The sequence below is a fragment of the Onychostruthus taczanowskii genome, unplaced genomic scaffold (assembly GCF_017590055.1).
Source record: "Onychostruthus taczanowskii isolate IOZ18803 unplaced genomic scaffold, ASM1759005v1 scaffold126, whole genome shotgun sequence".
Taxonomy (NCBI): domain Eukaryota; kingdom Metazoa; phylum Chordata; class Aves; order Passeriformes; family Passeridae; genus Onychostruthus; species Onychostruthus taczanowskii.
Window position 1 is genome coordinate 1152171 of NW_024498418.1, and position 19751 is coordinate 1171921.

Sequence of the window (19751 nt, forward strand, 5' to 3'; positions counted from 1 at the left end):
GCCCCTAAATTAAAAGGTCCCTACTGGAGCTCCCCGCTCAGCAGAGCTCCCTCCCCCTCCTTTCCCTTGCGCTGATCCACTTATTCGTCTGAGCGATGACCAGAGCTGACCTAATGCCGGGGTGGTGTTTATGTGCCGGGTGCTCCGGGCCGGTGGCAGGCGTCACCCGCCCCACCACGGGGCTGGGTCCTGGCAAAAGCCCTTGGTGCCAGCTCGCTGTGCCAGGGAGCGCGGGGCTCCAGAGGCGCTCAGCAGCCAGCACTTATCCAGGCGCGCCCTCCAAGCTGCCTCTCCAAAATGAGCTCCAGTCTCCTGTCCCAGTTTGCAGTGGTGGGGATGCAGTGGGTGGCTGCACCCCACACCACGTCCACATGTTCCTGCTGCATCTGGAGGAGCAGGGTGTTGGGAGCACTGCCATCTCCTGCCCCTACACCCCTCCTGGCCCAGAGCACTGCTCTGGTGCTGAGTCCCCCAGGGTTTTGCTGTCCCTCGGCACGGGTGCAGGAGCAATGCTGGCTTGGCTGTGGCCCCAGCAGGATCGGGCAGGTGGCCGGGGGCACAGAGGCCTCCCTGCCCAGGATGGCGGCTCTCCCTCCCCCAGCACTGCTCTCTGCGCCAGGGGAGATGGGGCTCCCAGAGGGAGGCTCCAGTCTCATCCAGCGATGCCTCTCGGAAGGATTAAGGAGAATTATTCCCATGCACGGAGGCACGAGCTGTAGGCCAGGCCCCACCATGGGCCCGGGCACAGCCACAGCAACAGCGCTGGGCCAATCGGTGCCGTGGCCAGGATGATGGTGGGGACCTCCTCCCTCAGCTCCCCTGGCATGGCTGCCTGCACCAGCAGGGCTGGGGGCCCACCATGGCACAAAACCCCTGCCAGGTAAGGGCACCAAAAGAGACCTTTGCCTCTCTGGTCATCTGGGAGAAGAATGTGCAGGTGCCCTGAGCATCCCCAACTTGACCTGCACATCCCCAAACCTGTCCTGGGCATCCCCAACCTCCTCTGGGCATCTCTGCAGGGATGAAAGCATCCTCAACCTCTAGGAGCAACCCCAGACATCCCCAGTCTGCCTTAACTACCCCCACTCCCCCTGGGCATCCCACTCTGCCCTTGCCCATCCACCTCCAGCCTCCTCACAGCCCCCAACTCTGGCCCCCCATTCCTGTAGGCAGTGACAGTCCTGCACCGGCTGCTGACACCAGACAGGATCCTGGGGGTGACACCTGGACCTCCCCGATTCCTCCACGTCTCAGGTTTTCTTTTGTGTCACACAAAACACACACAGCAGCAGCTGCACGTCAGGTTTCCACCCGATGCTGCTGCATTTATGAACCCTGGGTTTGTTACAGGCAAAAGATATTGCAAACAAAGAAGAAGATGTCTCTAGGAACCTGCCAGGTGGGATAAGGAAATGAAATGGGAATCTAATATCAGTAGCCAGCACCTACTAAAAGAACAATTTAGTTTATACAGGGATGGATGTACGTAAATAGTGAGGTTTTTAAACCCATGAGCTACAGATATTTTCTTATTTCTGTATTATTACATGTTATGCTCTACCAGAAGCTCCACACACAAAGTGGTGGGTTAATCTCAGTATTGTGAGCAGAGAAATGGTCACAAATTCAAATTGCTGAGTCCTTGGGTCCAAGAGGGAATGGCCTCAGCCTGTTTGAAAATGCAGACGAGCTCAGGAGGGATCTGCAGTCTCCTTGTTGGGATGCATGGGCTGGGGATGAAGATGGAGATGAAGCTGCTCTCTGGGCAGCTTCACTGGGGTATCTCCAGCCCACAGTCATTCCTTAGAGGAGCTGGGGAGTGAGACCTGGGGGAGAGAGAGGGGCATTCCCACCTTGGGTGCTGGGACCAGATTTAGGCTCCTGCGTTGCTTTGGCAGCTGCGTCAGGACTCTGAGCAGTGGTGAGGCTGTGTTGACCACACTCCATTTCAGCAAAACCCACCAACCTCTGGAGCTCAAAGAGGTTTTCTGCATCTCCCAGCAGTGCCCAAAGCACATGTCAGGAGCAGGGCTCCAGCAGCAGCAGGCGAGCAAGGCCAGGCTGTGCAGCCATGAATATATTCATTATCAACCAGCACGAGCCTGGTGAGCTCCCTGCTCGCGGCTGGAGCTTGGCTGCACGAGGAGCCCCTCTAATGAGGATAATTGGGAGCCCCCCTGCTCCACCCCCGTGCCCTAATTGAAGCAGATGGAACTGCAAAAACAATGTCACTTCTAACCGGTTTGATCTTTCGGTTGGAAAACGGGACTATTTCGTTCTCCTGTTTAATCCCCTCGAGCTGGGGCTCCTTGGGCTGCATGGAGGTGGAGGAGGCACTGTGCAGGAGAGCTGAGGCTGGAAAGCCCAACAGAGGCAGCTGGCCCTGAGGTTCATGAAGTGCTGCCCTCTTCGGCCCCTCTGCAGAGGCCAGACCACGACAGGACACGTGGTGAGGCTGGTGAGGAGGCGGTGGGGGAGCAGCCTTGTGCCTCTGCTGCAGCCCCGGCATCTCCCCGGCATCTCCCCGGCGTCAGCCCAGGAGAGCAAGAAGCAAAATGGCTTCTTGGGCCGCGGTGCTGGGGGAGGAGGGGATCAGTCACTTATTAAATGAATTAATCAGGGCTCAGCGTTTTCATTTTGAAGAGGCTGCTGGATTATCCTTGATTTCTGTGGCACTGGATTTGAGGAGATCAGGAGGGGAAGGGGCGATTTCCAACACCTGCTCCCCGGGAGATTTTATGGCGGGGAAGTGGTTGGGTTTAACGTCTCTGCCGGCGCAGGCCACCGCACCACTCTCCAGAGCAGAGTTAAAGATGAATGGGGCAAATTGTTCCTCCTCCTGTCACATCTCCAGAGCGGAGACAAAACCTCTTTTGACTCAGGAAACAATGAGCTTATGTAAGAGCCAGCGGCCCACGGAAACCTCGCCGCAGCCCCGCACCATGCAGTGGGCCAGGGTCCACCCGGCCCTGCCCACATCCCACTGCTTGGGACCCCTGGCCGGCCTTGGGGCAGCCCTCCCCCGGCTGCTGCCCACCTGCCTGGGCGGTTGTGGGTGTCACAGCCATGCCAGGTCCCACCAGTGACCCTTGGTGCCCCACGGGCCATCATGGATCCAGCAGCCATTGCCCTGCCTGCTATGGCTCCACGGGTGATGGCAGCGGTTCTGCCACACCTGACTCTTCCTGTGGCTCGCGGGTGGGTCTGTCCCATTTCCAGCCTGCCGTGGCACCGGAAAAGGATGGAGCTGCACACCCAGCCTGGGAGTGGCCGTCAGGAGGGCATAGAGCATCCCACCGCCGCCCGCCTGGAACAACAGCCAGGAAGATGAAAAGTGCCATAAATTATTCACTCACAAAAGAGACAAGAAGGGAGAAGAAGGGGAGGAGGAAAGCCTGTGAGGAAGGGATACTTAATACAAATTAGAGAGACCGAGTGGGAATGGGGGCCCCGTGGGGGGGCCACTGCCGGGTGTTAGAGCCACACTCATTAGGGGCAAGGTTCCACCACTGCAGGGATCCTGCACCCATGACTGGGTGGTGAGCGGCAGCACAGGCCCTGGCCCCGCGCTGCTCACACAGTCAGAGCACGGAGCCCATTTTCTCCAGGTCCTGCCCAGCGTTTGCCTCCAAGATGCATAAGAAAGAAAAAAGCAACGTGGCTGAGGGCCGCAGTGCACTGGGGCTGGCCAGGCTCCAGTTAAGACGCTCTATTTCCTGTCTTCCTTCGCTAAGGCAAACCTCGTTATGTCCCAGACAAAGTGTCCACCCTCCACACTCCCTCCCTGGGTCCCTGCCTCGACCAGAGCCCTTGATGAGCCAGACATCTGGCAGGGCCGGACACAATGCGCGTCTGCAGGGAGAGCTTGGCCGGACAAGGCAGCGCTGTGCGGCCGCCTCCCTGTCCCCTGCCATGAAAGGTGCCCCCCAGTGCCGTCTCCCCCCGGCTCCACTGCCCAGCCCGAGGGAGCAGCTCCCTCCGGCACCGGGATCTCACCGCGCCAGCCCCGTGCTGGACGTTTTCCCATGCACCAAAGCTCGTCAGCTCTCGCCGCACAGAGCAGCCTTGTCACAAACACTCTCTGTCCCTCGGTTTTCCCTTCTCCTCCCAAACACTGTTCCTTCCCTCCCACTGCTGCTCCTCCAGCCACCTTGCAGCTCAAGGAATGCTTGAGCAAGGAGCTGGCCCTTGCTCACACTGAGGAAGGAGGTGGCACAGACCAAGCCTCTCCTTGTGCCACTGCTGCTGGCAGCCACCCGGATCCTGCTGCAGGGAGGGAACATGCCGTGGCCCCATGCTGCCAGGGCACTGCCTCTCCCCACGCCAAACAAACGAGTTTGGTGGGTTTGGGCTGGATTCGTGCCAAGCTGGTGCCTCCAACACAGACCTACCACCAGAGAGACCATGCTGTGCACCCCCAATCCTTTAGGGACTGTCCTTTAGCACTGTGGGGCTCACCCCACTGTCTCCACTCACCCCTCTGGTTGGGGATACTTAATTTGGGGAAGAAGGGAGGGGCACAGGTGGTGCTGGCTGTCCATAGCCTGGTGATCCTCTCTGCTCCAGATTAAGGAAGAGACCCCCAAAACCCTGCTTGGTGCACCAGCAGGATGAACTGACTGACTGGGCAGTGCCTGCATCAGCCATGAGAGCTGGAGCCAAGCTCAGTGTACCAGGCTGGGAAAGCCACCACAGCCTCACAGCATCCCTGCTGCACTCCCCAGCCTGGCAGCAGGGAAGGACAACTTTCAAAGGACACCGAAAGGAGGGTGTTTATCACAGGCCAGGGCCTTTGCTCGAGAGGAGCAGATGTGCCCCTGGAAGAGGTCACAGGAATGGAGTCACCAGCCCAGACCGCTCAGGCGAGGCAGGCACAGATTTGTTGACTCCTGCTGTGGAGCCAGCATGGCATGGAGACACCCTGGAGAAAAAGGAAATAGATCCCCAATGAAAATGAGATGAGGTTGTGTCCAGCTGTAGTAAGGCCTGGCTGTTGGTCCTAGTCTTGTTTAGAGCTAAGGTTTTAAGGGGGCCAAAACTCAACACTGGTGCAAAAAGCCCTGGAAAGAGTAAGGATTTTGCAGCTTGGGCTAAGCAATTGTCTTGGGGCCCACAGGCCACCTCCTGCACTAGCCAGCCATCAGACAGCTGCCCATGATCTGCTGGGCTCCCCCTGTGGCTTACAAAGGGTGTTTGTATTCACCTGGAGCAGGGCTAGGCTGGCTGGGAGCTGTGTGACACCAGTGCTGCAGCAGTGACCCTGTGAGGGCACAGTGAGGTGGGCGCCACTGCCCCACAGCCAGGTGCTAGCTGGCAGAAGCGCAGCTGTGGAGTAAGACATCACTTGGGGATGGAGCCTGGCTTTTGGTCAGCACTTGGCAAGAGGCTGCTCCTTCCCAGAAAGCTCTGCCAAACCAGCGGTTCAGGGGAGCTGGTGATGTGCAGCACATCGTGGGCATCTCATCAAGTGCCAGAAGTGTGACCCAGAGCTGTAGGAGATGTGCCATACCAGCTGTGCTGGGGGTGCCATCCCTGACATCCCAGGGCAAGGTGTCCAGGGGAGTGACACACCTTACCAGCCCCTGGGACAGAATTATGGAAATAATGCTTGCCCACATGTCCTTGAGGTCCCTCCTTGTAGCACTCCCGAGGAATGTCCCCAAGACCCAGAAGCCTCCCCAGCCAGCTGCCTCAAGGGATGCCCCCAAGAAGTGTGTGCCTTCAGAGTTAAGTAGGTTAAGAAAGTCCTTTCTCCAAGGTCTGGATTAGCCACTGCTGCTCCGGGCAGAACAGACTCAGCGGGGACGCTGCCAGTCAAGCGAGGACGGCACGTGGGGATCTCAGCAGAAGGGGATCAGTCCAACATGGTGCCATGAAACAACCCCATGTTCCCCACATAGATTAAGCACACCGTACACCCAGGAGTTTTCCCTGCTCTTCAAAAGAGGCTGGGAGCAGCAAGCCCTGTCTGTGGGCTGAGCACTGCTCCTGGGCACTGGAGCAGGGTGTATAGCCAGGGACAAGGCAAGCTGGACCCTGTTAGTGGGCAGGACAGAGGCTCTTCTATGTGAGTTCAAGCACTTTGCCATGTCACACACTGAGGTTTGGGGTCTGAGTCCTGCTTTACTTTCAAGGGCATTGCAGTTGCCAGAAAGTCACAGCAGGCCTGGGGTGGAATACCCAGCACCCCTGTGGTGGGATACCCTGCCCAACCGCACACACCAGACCAGACTGGGAGGTTTGTAGAGCAGTGCTCGCCTGTGGAAGCAGAGAGGCTCTGAAGATGGACAGAGACCAGCTCAAACTGCCAGAGCAACACCAGGGCCTGGGACCTGCGCTCGGCTGGGACTGGGCATGGGATGCCTTCAGGAATGGAGATGGGCTCAGACAGCAGGACGGCGCAGCATGCAGGGTCCCTTTGCTCCCAGCGGGTGCTGGCCCCCGCAGATGCGTCCCTCCAGGATGTCCGGCACAATAGCTCCGCTTCAGCAGCAGAGTTTGTGTTGATCTTGCTGTTGCTTTGGGCAGCCGTCGGCTTCCTGCGGGCACGTACGCTGTGAGCAACATCCGACTGGGAAGGGATGTTGCTGGGAGCTTCATGTTTTCCGTGCTGGGGCCCGCAGGATGAGTAACAAAGGAAAATGGAAGGAGGGAGTGTGTGTGTGTGTGTGTGTGTGTGTTCAGTGACTCTGCTCAGGGCTGGCTGGTGTGTCCTAAGTCCCACTGTGTGCCCACTGACCCAGCTGGGACCCCGGCTCTCCTGACAGTGCTGCTCTGTCCATGACCCACCCAAGTCTTTAGGTGCATTCTGCTCTCCCTGCAGTTCCAGGGCTGACACCAGCTGTAGCACTGCTGTACTGGGCCAAGGCTTCTGGGCACCCTGGACAAAGAAGGTGTTGGCTTTTGCTCCAGCTGCTTTTTAGGCCTCTGGTTCTTTAGCAGGTACCTGTTTATCAAGGCATGGGATGGCAATTCCCTGCTCTCCCGCCTCTCTGGATTTCAAACAGCTCTACACTATGCCACAGAAGGGCACTTGCCACTCCCAGGCCTTAAAAAGACCTGGAGCTGGTGCTTTGGTCCTTTAAACAAGACTTTTTTAACAAGCCTGTCAGATGATACTGCTCTCCTACTAGGCAACTCTTCATTAAAACTTTATACTTTAGCAAGCCTTTCACTGAAGACACACTCCAAGCATCACACCCGTCAAACAGCAGCAGGCAGGACCAATTTAGTAACTCAGAAGGTTTTCTTGAAGGCGGAGAGGATCCAGTCCTGAACAAGCTCCCAACTGAAGGACGCGCAACCAGATCCCTCTGCAGCCCCAGGATGCCCAGAGCTGAGCCCAGCCTGGCTGCAGGCAATGTGTGGGGCTCACTTTAGCACTGCTGGAGCTCTGCAGGACTCCTGCAGGGCACAGGGGACAAGTGAGCACAGGAAATGTGGGCAAACTTCGAGCATGGGAGTCCTTGGGCTGCCTCAGTGCAGGCACTCTGTGCTGGCAGCTTGGCCAGCTGGGCTCCAATGAGGCTCCACAGCTTATGTGGGCTGGTTACTCATATTTTTTGCACAACCTTAGCAAGCTCGTGTGAACCCAGAAAACACATTTGTTTCCCAAAAAAAAAAAAGAGCTTTCATAGGTCGAGAGAAGAGGAAACTGAAGACTGGTCGAGACTTTGATTGTGCACGTTCCCTTCCCCACAGCAGTAACCTGCTTTTCCTCTCACAACATGCTCCTCTGCTCTGTGCTCCTCTCCTTTAAGCACCCACTGCCCTCCTGGGTTACCCCATTGTCCTTCTTCCCTTCCCACTCTTGTGCTCCATTCCTGGGTGGGAGCATTGGTTTGGCAGAGGGACTGGCATGAGGCAGCATCAGTCTGTACTTAGAGCTCTGATACAGATCATGGACATTCCCATAGGCACAAAACCTCAGTCCACAAAATGCTTCTGAAGTGTGACAGCCTGGTGAAAATTACAATTCCTGGGGTTTTTTGTATGGGTCTCATTTGTCACCCTGGGCTTGGCTTGCTTATTTTTTTGACACCATCACTTCTGATCCACCAAAGTCTACCCAGGTCAGCTGATGCTGACAACAGGGACACTTGCAATCCTATGGGACTATTTCTGCTTTATTTCTCATCACTGAACCTTACAAAAGAAATTACAGGAGCCAAGAAGAGCCCCAAAGAGGACACCTGCTTCTGAAGGAAAACCACAGGGCATGAAAAATTGGAAGCAATTCCTAAGAGGACGCAGAGAGAGAGAAAGAGAGGATTTAGATTTAGTGAGAACATCTTGATTTGCCTAAATACGTGAGTCACTTATTAAATTACTGTCCTGTTGAATAATAATGTTCAGCAAAGGGATCAAAACTGTGTCATTCTAGATTGTAAATGAGACTTGGGAATTCAGTGGTGAGGGCTAAGTCACAATCCTGAAATGTCCCGATGTGAGAATGGCAAAGTTCAGGGGGTACAGAGAGACCCAGTCAGGCTGCAGGGATGAGAGGCTGGGCTTGTTGGGGTGGAGGCTGCAGCCTAGTCCTGAAGAGCCAAAAGCTTCTATGGGAGCCACTGTCTCACTACCAAAACACTCTTTCTCCTGCCAAGACACAGCCCCCTGGGGCCCATGGCAAGCAGAAGTGCCCGTCCCACCACCGGGATGCAGTGCTGTGCAGTCAGGTTTCACATCCTCACCAAGGCTGCTTGGCTCCGGGGCTGGGGCTGGCTAGGGAAAACCAGCAGTTTCCCAAAACTGCAGATTTGTAATTGAAACTGAGGTGCCACAACTCACTGGACTGAAGAGAGCAGTGTCCCTGCTGCCCCTTCTGTCTCTACCATCCCTACCACTGGCCACACCACCAGCAAGCCACCCCAAGGAGACCTGCCAGCACAAAAGCCTTTTCTTTCCTTAGGGGTGGTTTTCCAGTCCCCTTTCTTAAAGCAGGACCAACCCAGTCTCAGTTGTTCCTCAGATTCCTCTGCTCCTCCCAGCAGCAGCCAGGCTGGGACAATGAGAGATTCAACCTCGTGAGCAAAAGCCAGTAACAGTGCAACCATCAAATCCTCCCAAGCATCACAGCGATGAACTCTGACCTGAACTCATACTTCTACCACTCATTTACTTGCTCTTGTATTTTAGGCTTGCATGTTTCACAGACGCAACACACCACCTCTCTTCACAAAGCTCTTCCTCCCACCCAGCCCACGTGTGCTGCTTTCAGCCCTTCCAGCCGCCCGCCCCGAGGGAGGAGACACCCACGTTCACCCCGCACAGCATGGCTGTGGCTGCTGCAGATTATTCACAATTTCTTGCCTGGGGGATGCAACACCTGTCAAAGGTGCAGCTTTCCAAACACGGAAACCTGTGACTGCTGCAAAGCCTTGGCATCCTCCCTGTGTTCAGAACTAACAGGGCTCTCCTCATCACCTGGGAAGAGGATGAGGGGAACAAAGTCCTCCCCTTAGAAGGGGATTTAGTGACCTGTTTCTGGAGGAGCTGGGAGACAGCTCCAGGCAGAAGGACCATCAGCTACGAGCTGGACAGGGCCCTGGCTGAGCAGGAGCCCAGAGGCTAAATTGGAAGGACTGGAAGCCAGCTCTGAGCTGATATGAAATCCATCCCACAGGTGGGACACCTGATCAGAAAGGACTGGTTAATGTTTAATCAGTCACAAAAACATCCTGTGGCAGAGGCGTGGGGCTCTTCCCGCCCGCCGGGGGACTCACCGTCCTCATGGCCGTGCAGGTTCTGCGGGCTGCGCATGCTCTCGTCCTGGCTGGGGCTCAGGCTGGAGTTCAGGTGCTGGTCAGCTGAGATCCATGTGGAGTCGTTCATATCAAAGTCCTCGCTGCTCACCGACGTCTCATCCTGGAGGCAAGCAGGAAAGGGTTAACTCATGGAGCTATTTCCTTTCCTCTTTTCTCTGGCTTTAACATCTCCTCACCACACTGCTTCCTAAAAACAATTGGTTGGGCAGCTCCTGTTCCCCGCCCTGAGAAGCCTCGCTGGCCCCTTGGGCTTCCCAAGGCCACAGCAAGCAGCCCTTCCCTGTGCAGGGCGAGGTGGCTACCCCAGCAGGGACCAGGGCTCTGCTTCCTGCCTGAAGACTTGCCTGAGCAATGGCACTGTCTCTAATTGAGGACAATTAGAAAGAGCTCACATCCTGTAGGAGCGGATGGCTGAGCCCTGGAGTTTACCCTTTAATCTCCATCCACCCCAGTGTGCTCCTGGCGAGGCAGCGGTGTGGGGGAGCTGAGGACAGGCAAGAAATGGCTCCATAAAACAACTTGGACTTTTCTGAGATCAAATCATCTGCTACACAAGGAATCACCAGAGCACTGGCAGCAGCAGGAGCAGCTTCTGGGGCACATCTGGACACAGGTATGGATCCCCAAAGACCTGCACTGCCTGATGCTGCAGAGGAGGCTCCTCCAGACCTCTCCAGAGGGATATTGCCTCTGTACCCTGATCAAAAAATGACAGCACACACCTTGGGAAGGGGCTGGGGGAGTGAGGTCCCCAGTGAGACAAGGACACCCCAGCTCAGGCCAGGGACCCCAGCCAGCCGCCTGTTCCCTGACGATGGCATAGATGACATTCCTCTCTCCCACTTCTGCAGCTCAAAGGACATTTTCTCTCTCCCTCTTTCCCTTCTCACTAACCTTTACAGTACTTCGAGACACAGCCCTTGGATCGCTTCCAGTGCCGGAAAGGTCAGCCACAGGATTTCAAAACCATCATCATAAAGGCAGCACTGAGATCCTGAATGAGAGGAGGGGCTGTGGGACCTCCCCAGGCTGAACTCTCCCAATGCAAAGCTTGGGAGGAAGCAGATACGTGTTCCCGTATGGACACGGTCCTCCTGGTGATCCCTTTATCTGTCTTCCTCTCCCTGCTCCCCTCCCAAAGCCAGGGGCACAGACAGCCCTGGGGTGCAGGGGAACACCGAAAATGCTTCCAGAACCGCTTTCAACTCTGCTTTCCTTTGATTGAAACATTTCAAAGGCTTGTAAACCTCTCTGCTCTTGTTTTTTTTACCCTCCCCCTGGTCCTGAGATAAAATACAATCCCTGCTCCCTTTCCGTGTAAGCAGTAATTGGCAGCACCCCTCCAACCTATGCCTGCTCCTCATAAAAACGGCCCTGTCTGGCTGCCACTGGCTGATAGTTTTTATTGTGAACAAACAAATGTCTTTAAAGACAGGTTTGTGCTTTTCCTCCCAGCTCCTTGTCCCTGCAGACACATCTGCTGGCTCAGGGCTCGCGCTGGCCCCAGCCCGCTCCCTCCATGTGCCTCCCGGGGAGTTTCCTGGAATTTACAGCTTGTGAAACCCTGCACGCACCAAGGGACGGACTGATGGACAGACGGACAGGGCTCGACAGCCCCATGCATGCCCCCCACAGGGACACCCTGACCCCAGACCCACCAGGTGTCCCTGAGCAGCCTCCCTGTGCCCAGGTGTCCCTGAGCAGGAGGCAGGGACAGGCACATTGTCCCTGGCTCAGCACAGCTCCGCTGCCACACCAGCCACAAAGCAATCTTGCCTCTCCAGAAACTCCATCTTGTACGTACAGGAACAGAACTGCAAAGGTCTCCCTGTTGCAAACTATAAATAGTCTCTTTATTGTAAGCATTTGCAGGGAAGCAGCCACCCTAATATCTGGCCTTCTTCACAAGGCTTACTCAAGATTACTGTCAGGCTTAAGAGACAAATGCAAATGCCAAGGTCCTTGCTGCCCACAGTCTCTCACCTGTCCGGTGAGGAGGAGGAGCCCAGGGAGTGACCCGTGATGTTTTCAGGTTGTTCAGGCTCAGGTACAGAGGACATCCAGCCTCAGCACCCAGGCCACAACCCAGGAGGGATCAGGTTCTCCATGCACTCACACACGGGGAAGAAGAAGTGACACGAAGGATGCCTCGCATGAACATGTGAGGCAAAGTGCTTTATAAATGTGTACAATTCTCTCGAGGTGCAATAACATTCACCTATTATTAGAAATACTCTGGCTATCAAACCAGAAACTGATAAGCTATAAATGACTCAAGTTAAACAAGGCTGTCACACGTCCACCAGTCCAGGATTCAGCCACCAGCAGAAAGTCACCCCCTGCTTTCCAGACAGAGCTTTCTGCTTTCCAGCATTAATATCCTTGGCCAAAATGCCAACAGGATGAACTTCCCAGCATCTGACAGCTCACACTGCCCACCCCAACAGAATGCAAAGCCAAACGTGCAGGTAGAACCCTTCCTGGCAGTGGGAACTGTGGAGAGAGCATCCACTGCCTGCTGAGTCCGGGCAGCCACCCGGCTCTGCCCACACCACAGTGCCCCAGGAACTCCTCACACCTTTGTGCCTCTTTACTAAAGAAAGAGCAAAGCCCCAGCCTCAAGTGTGGCTCTGGCCGAACCCATCACTCCCGCTCTGGCATCCTGCACTAGCCCTTGGCTGCATTCCTCACTGCTTGTAGGAGCACCAGAGGCCACCAGCAAACTCCTGCCTCAGCACACCCCTCAGAGACCAAAGGCTGAACACTGTGACCTCCAAGTGCTGCCCATGAACTGCTGGCACTGCCTCCTCATACCAGGGACAATCCCAGGGACAGGAGGCCCCAGCAGCAGCATCCAGAGCACCGGCTGCCCAGCCACAGCCAGGAGCAGAGGGACAGCAGCACAGCACAGCACAAATCCTCAAAGCACAGGACATCAGAGCAAGATCAAAATTGCTGGCTAGGTGGGAGCTCTGAATCTCCCTAAATGCCAGTAACCTGGCTGAAGGCTGAGCCTTGCAGTGGGCTCCCCATCCAGCCAAACAAGGAAGCATTTCTCAACAGCAGCAACAGCCACGACTCGGAGCAATACGGTAAATGTAATCTACCCTTCCACCCTCTTTTGGCTTGCAAGTCAGGCAGCTCATTCTTTTTCCTCTCTGGGTTCTCAAGAGAATTCCCTCTGCTAATTTCTTCTTTCCTGTAAACAAACTTCAAATGAAACTTTCATTAGAAAACAGAATGCAATCCATTACCAGTGCCTGTCTCAGGACCTGCTGCCTTTTCCCCAGTTCCACACCACTCGTGGCACAGATGGAAATGCCAGTGGCGCCCCAAGCAGCCAGCCCAGAGCCAAACCCTGAACCCCGGCACTGCTGCTGCCGCCCTCCTCCTTCCTGCCTTTCCCAGCTCTCCGGAGAGATCTCCTCACCCCGCAGTAAAGTCCCATCGCTTTGTTTCCAATGTTCAAGGGACTGAGCGATCAAGGGTCAGGCAGCAGAGCTCCTCTCTGCAAGGGGAAGTCAGATCCTGCTGCTGCACATTCACAGGGCACACCCAAACATCGGAGCAGGGCTCCCGGCACCACTCAGGGTTTGGAAAACAAAATCCTTGTTTCTCTCCTTATCTACAGTCCAACATTCACAGCTGCTCTACAGACATTCACAGCCAATATTTTCTACCCAGCAGAAGCAGACACTCACATGTGCAGGGCTCACACTCCACATTTCTGTCCCACTTTCCATTCACGATCTTCAAGCACTGTGCCTGCAAGTGCCCGCTGAGCTTCCCAACTTCGCTGAGAGTTAGAAAACTACTCCTCGTACTATAAAGCTGGAAACCCCGGCTATTGACAGCCACCCTGGCTGGTCCAAAAACACAGCGAGTCGCTGCCAGGTCCAGAAACCTAATCAAGCCCCCCGGACGGCAAGGCTGTAATTGCTAGACAATGTTTCTTCACCAAAGCCCTTCCTCCTGGAGAGCAACCTCCCACAGCACGGGCTGGAGCAGGGCAGGGGGAGAAGCTACTCTTATAACCTCGTAAATATATGCAAGACTATCGGTAACATGCTTATTTTACAGCCAGGCTCAGTTTCTCGGGGACTGCCTCCCAATCTCTCTCCAGTCATTTACATGCTGTGCCTCACGTTTAATATGCCAAGCTCCGAGTCTCAGGACGGTTTATTTTCTCTCTTTAAGTCCTTTTATTTTAAAGCATGTCCTTTCACGCCACAACCTACTATCCCGATGGGATTTCCTTCCGCGGAGCAGGAACCGAGGCTGTGTGCCGTGCAACCTCCCCGGCACACAGCCACGCTCAGCTTCCCACCAGAACCAGCCGTGTTTTTAGAATCAACAAAAGGCAACGCGTGACTGCCAGCCCCCAGAGCTGCTCCACTGCCACGCCGGTGCCGTGCACGACCTGCCCGGCACAGGCAGCCCCCAGAGCCGCCGAACCTGGCCAGGGCAGAGCTCCCCGCGCCGTGACCCCCGGCAGCGGCGCGCAGGGACGAGCTCGCAGGAAGGCAGCCTCATCTCCGTCTCAGCCACTGTTTAAACCCAGCCCTCTGAGCATGCCAAGAAGGTATTGAACCAGATTTGACCCTAACTTAACCAGTTCCGCGCAGAGAAAGGCTTACTAATGGAAGATAAAACACTCCGGGTCAAAGATTGGTGCTGCGGCCGCAAATACTGTGGTGGACATCGCTTCAAAGAGCCGAGAAAGCCTCACGGCACACGGGTGTACGCGGGCTGTGGCGGCGGTGAGCTGTGACTGCGCTGCCTACTCGTGTGTACAATTCCCACACCAAAGAGAACATCCCCGGCGCTCTTTGTCAGGTCACTTACGTCCTTATTTACCGCGATTGCTGCCGATTTCTACGGGACCCGGCAAAACCCGAGTAATTTCCTAGTTCCCGAAAATGGGCAAAACACTTAATTTTAACGGCAAACGGCAAATGGAAGAGGAAGGGAAGCTCATCCCCTTCGCCCCCTCCCCCTTCTCTAAGAGCTCTTCTGGGAACCCCCCGAGCATTCCCACAGCCCCGAGGCGCGGGGAGCTGCCCGGGCGGGGGGCGGCCCCGCAGCCCCTTGCCGGAGCCGCTGCCCCGTTCCTGCTGTTCAGCGGGGAGGTGCTGAACGCGGGGCAGGGGGGACCGGGCTGCACGACTCCCACCACCACCACCCCGGAGCCCCGCACCTGCCTCCCCCGCACCTGAACTCGCTCACAGGCGTTTGCTTTTCCGTGCGAGGTGGGGACGGTGACTGATACCGCGCGGTGTGAAAGGGCACTTTGCTCTTCCCCCAGCACCGGGAAGCGAGTGCCGGGGGGGGGGGCGGACCCGGTTTTGGAGGCGGTGGCCAAGAGGAGCAGCGCTGTGGGCTGAGCGGCCGGGGGTCCCCCTGTCCCCACCCTCCCCGACGGCCACGGGACCCCGGTGGGATGCGGTTCCCACGCGTGCGTCCCCGCCGCAGCGAGGTGCGAGGCGCCGGGCAAGAGTCCCCGTCCCCGTCCTACCCCCGCCCGCAGGTAAATAGATACACCCGCGATGGAGCCCTGCCCGCGCGTGTGCGGGGCTCAGCGTGCGGCGAGGATTGACACGTAAGTAGGGCTTTACCTCCAGGGAGGCGGCTATTTCCAGCACAATCCCCTCCCGGGGTCGGGGCTGATGGTGATGGCGGCGCGGGGCCGGTGCCCGGGGATGGCTGGGGCCGGTACCCGGGGATGGCCGGGGACGGAGCGCTCCCGCCGCCGCCTCCTCCCACTTTCTTCGGCGCTTTTGTGCTCTTCCGGGCGCGGGGGAGCCGCGCCGGGCGCGGGGAAGGACGCGCCGCCCTCCCCCCCCCGCCGCCGGGCAGCCGGGCGGGCGACCCGCAACTTCCCGGGGCCGCGGGGCGGCCGCCGCGGGGGGCGGGCGCACCGGGCCGGGCGCGGCGGGGGGCGCGGAGCCGCGCCTGGAAGAGCACATTGTGGAGGGCCGGGAGGGCCCTTCCCCGGGAGGAGACAATGTCCAGGGCCGGGCGCCTGCTGGAGAGCGCGAGAATGCGCGGCCGGGGCACGGTACGGATCGGTTCGGATCGGCCGGGAGGGCCGCTACCCAACCGGGCATCCTCCGCTCCGCACGGCCCGGGGGGCTGCAGCCGATCCGGGGACCCTCCGCTCGGCACAGCACCGGGGGCTGCCGCCCGTCACGGCCCGGCCCGGGGACTCTGTGCCCGCCCGGCTCGGTGTGGCCCCGGGAGCTCCGTCCCTGGGTCCGGCCGTGCGCGGGTGTAAGTGCGGGGCCCCTGCAGCGAGCCCCGGGCGCGGTGGGTCCCGCAGCCCCTTCCCCGCGCGGTGGGTGCCGCGGTGCCGAATCCTTTTGTTCCCGAGGATTCTCCCTCGCTCCGCGGGAGCAGAAGGACCCCGCGCTGCCGGCAGCACCATCACCCACCGCCGCAGCCTCCGAACGCCGGAGCAGGGCTGTTGGGAAACCAGCGGCTTGCCCAGCACAGCTCTGGGCAGGGCACCGGCTCCGGATGCCCGGGAGGATGGGGATGCTGCGGCCCAGCTCTGGCAGGGCAGCGCTGGGGGTCCCGGCATCCCCCAGGCTGGGACCTGCTCCCAGGCTGGGCTCCGAGGGCAGTGGGTCAATGAGCTCTGTCCTAGTTTGGCATCACCATGATGGGATGGTGATCCCCACCACAGTGATGGGCGCATTGCAGCATCCCCCTCCCCAGCCCACATCATGTTTCACTATTTAATGGTTACAAAGGAAATGGTTTATGAAATAAACCAAGTGTAGCAGTTCAGTGTTGAGCCAGCAATAGGCTGGTACCAGAAATGGTGCCAGAGCCAGGATGGGAACTGCCAGGTTTGGGTTTATGGCTTGTTAGTGGGGATGTCCAATTATGATGTTATCTGTTCCAGTGTTAACCACCTCACTGCCAGGGAAGAGGCCAGGGAAGAGGGTGGCTTAGGAAGATCTGAGGCCAGAGGTGAAAATGGGCATCACTGACTACATTTCCATCTCTTCCAGGCTGGTCATGGAGCCAGAGGCTGAAATGCAAGCACGGGAGCCCTGGGGGCCTTCTGCAGGAGGCGGATGGCTGGGAGGCCAGCGGCCTGTGAGCCCCCAGCCACAGGGACTTCTCTACACTCCCTTCCAACTCCATGGCTGCTGCTCCTCCCTGAAGCTAAAATAAAATCCTGACCATTTAAGGTGAACAGGAGCCTTGCCGAGAACCTCAGCAGAGCGGGCTTTAACCCCTTCCCATTGCTGGGCTTTGTTTACTCCTTGCACTTCCTTTGGCTTCAAGCTAGACCGGCTTAAAGCCATTTGAGAGAGCACATCCCCTGGGACCAGAGTGCCTGTCCCTCCATTTGGTGAGCTTGCAGAGGACACAAACTGGCCAGGATGCGAGTTTGAAGCACAGTCACTATTCCGTGCTGCCTCACCATGTGGACACTCTTATTTTATACTAAGTGCCTTTGTGTGGGTTAGCTTAATCCACTTTGGAAATGGATTAACCTAAATTTCACATCGGCAAACTTAGTGTGGAACAGCCGGGTCCACACAGGGAGTGAGGGAGGAAGAGCCATTCAGCAAGAGCTGCTGGGCAGGAGCTGTTCCCCGGGCAGGAGAGGGGTCCTGACCCCAAGGGGGGTCACCGCCGTTACAAGTGGGGTCATGAGCCCGACAGAAATGCAATTGTTTGTGCCAGCACACGGGGTCACGAGGCTGGCAGAAGTGGGGCTCACCAGCGGAAGAGGGGCTGCCTCCAGAAACAGGCAGGGAGGCTCTGGGAAGCAGCCCACCAAGCGCCTTTCTAGTGGGTACTTTTCGGATTGAAACTGTCTAGGGGGAAATAACTGGCAATTAGATATAGAATTGGTAATAATAATTTATCGAGTTGTCAGAACAGGGGTAAGTGCCTTACGAGATTACACATTAAAAAAAACGCACACCATAACAAACCAGTGCTGCTGTTACTATATCATATATATAATATACATCAAATATATTATTTATAAGTCGCTTCCTTCCCTCTCTCTTCACAATGTGTTCATTACCTCTGGTACCTGCCAGCCCCCTCACATGGACACAGATCTGCCCATGCAGAGAGCCTGGGGCTCCCTGTCCGACTGTGTTGGTCCAGCAGGTCGTGCTGGATTCCCCCAGAGCTGAGCTGCAGGTCCTGGGAACAGCCACATCCCAGCTGTGACAGCACCCACACCACAGAGCCTGCCCCAGCACCAGGCAGGGATGCTTCCAAGGGCATCGCTAACAATGACCTGACCTCATCTGTTGTCATTTCCTAAGGCAAGGCTCCACAATAATGCCAAGACTGCTGTCAAACCCAGGAATACACGACATTTAAAGCGCTGCAGGAGCTTAATTGAATGGTTGTGGTGCTTTGGATTCTGGGCACAGGGATCTAGTGGTGGGAGCAGGGACTGCAGGCTCTGGCCATCACGCCAGAGGAGTCACTGACTCATGGACGACCTTGTGCGAGTCACTTGATGTTCTTGTGCCTCTGAAAAGTAGGTTAAATAACAAACGGGACCTCCTGCATTGGGTCCTCCGTGACCATCAAACCCTGCTGAGGAATAAGCAGTGAAATGCGATTCTCTCGGGGGTGAGGCCAGGAAGGAAACGGGCAGGAGGGACTGAAGGAGGGCATGGCATGAGGGGCAGACACAGCTTTTATCCGCACTGTACCTTATCTGCCATCCAGAGCAGAGTCAGGGAAAAAATGGAGGGTAAAGATTTGGGAAACTTCATTAAAGACCAGGTTCCTTGTGGGCTAAGGGCTGTATTCCCACTTCATCCTGATCACTCCTTCCTTAGGAGCAGCAGTAGTTAGCATCTGGCATGAATAAAAGGGGTTTTCTCCTCCCAGGAGCCAAGACCAATAGAAGGAAAGGAAATACAGCTCTGTACTTCACAGGGTACACTAGTCACACAGGAGCAGGAAAGGACTTTCTGTGGATAGAATTTTCTTCTTATGGAGTACAGGGAATGGGTGTTTGAAGGAACAGGGACCTGACAGTCAAATATCCCCTAACATTCCTTTCCCTTTCCCAAATCCACAGCCCCAGCAGCGATCTCTGCACTGCTCTATACAGTGAGGACAACCCTCACAGCTTATCTCTTGGTCCCCCAAATCAGAATTGAGTAACTACACACAGAACCCCCACTAGGCCATTCTCAAGCATTCCACACAATTCAGAATCCATCCTTGTAAGTAAAACTGACTCCTCAGCTCCTTCTGTGCACACACAACTCCTGGTGTGGGTCTGAGGGGTGTGTGCAAGCACACAAGGTGCAAACCTGCCTGCACAGGTTGAACAGCAGCAGAAACAAAAGCAAGCACACAATTCAAGGTTAAAAAGCTGAACCACACAGCTTCATCTTCTGTAATAACGGAAATCATTAATAACAGTTTGCACTCTCAAAGTAGTTGCCATCCAAGCTCTTGAAGAGCTTTATTAGTGAGCAAGACCTCAGAAGTCTCTCTAAGGTATTATCCCCTTTTTAAAGGGAGAAGGCAATTAAGAAACAGCCATTTGTGTGACTTGATCAAAGTCAGTGTACAGCACATCAGCACCTGAGATGATGCAGAACAGCCCACCATGCACAGCTTTCCACAGGAACAGGACAGATCCAACTGGATCCATGAGATTACTCCATGGATGTTGCAATAATGTTTTCCTCACTCTGAGGCTGACATCTTTAGTTTTTCCCCTGGAAATATTTCCCAGCCCCACTTTACAGGCCCTGAACCAAAACCTTGTTTCCAGTTTTACTGGGAACAGCTGCTTTGATACTGGTTAACACACAAGGGAATGGGCAGCAGCTCTCCTTACCAAACACGGAATGTACTGGGAAGAAATGAGGAATTAAAGAGAGGTAGTGTGGCTTCTGGCCCTCCTTATTCAGTGTTCCCAGACACAACTCATGCTGCTTGGCTGTAGCAGGCTTCTGAGACCAGGTAACAAGCACC

At 56.3% G+C, this 19751-nt stretch overlaps 1 protein-coding gene across 3 annotated transcripts in view; it reads right to left on the reverse strand.

Annotated features, from left to right (window-relative positions):
- NOL4L (nucleolar protein 4 like) overlaps positions 1-19751 on the reverse strand; it is a 60276-nt gene that overhangs the window by 9154 nt on the left and 31371 nt on the right. The window contains exons 1-2 of one of the 3 annotated variants that reach the window (XM_041396190.1): positions 15383-15617; positions 9726-9867 (exon numbers count right to left, since the gene is read on the reverse strand). In XM_041396190.1, the coding sequence (XP_041252124.1) occupies positions 9726-9834 (109 nt within the window). In that variant the 5' untranslated portion in view covers positions 9835-9867; positions 15383-15617. Of the gene's footprint in view, positions 1-9725; positions 9868-14979; positions 15067-15382; positions 15618-19751 lie in introns of those variants that run through there. The other 2 variants (XM_041396191.1, XM_041396189.1) reach the window with 2 other exon arrangements.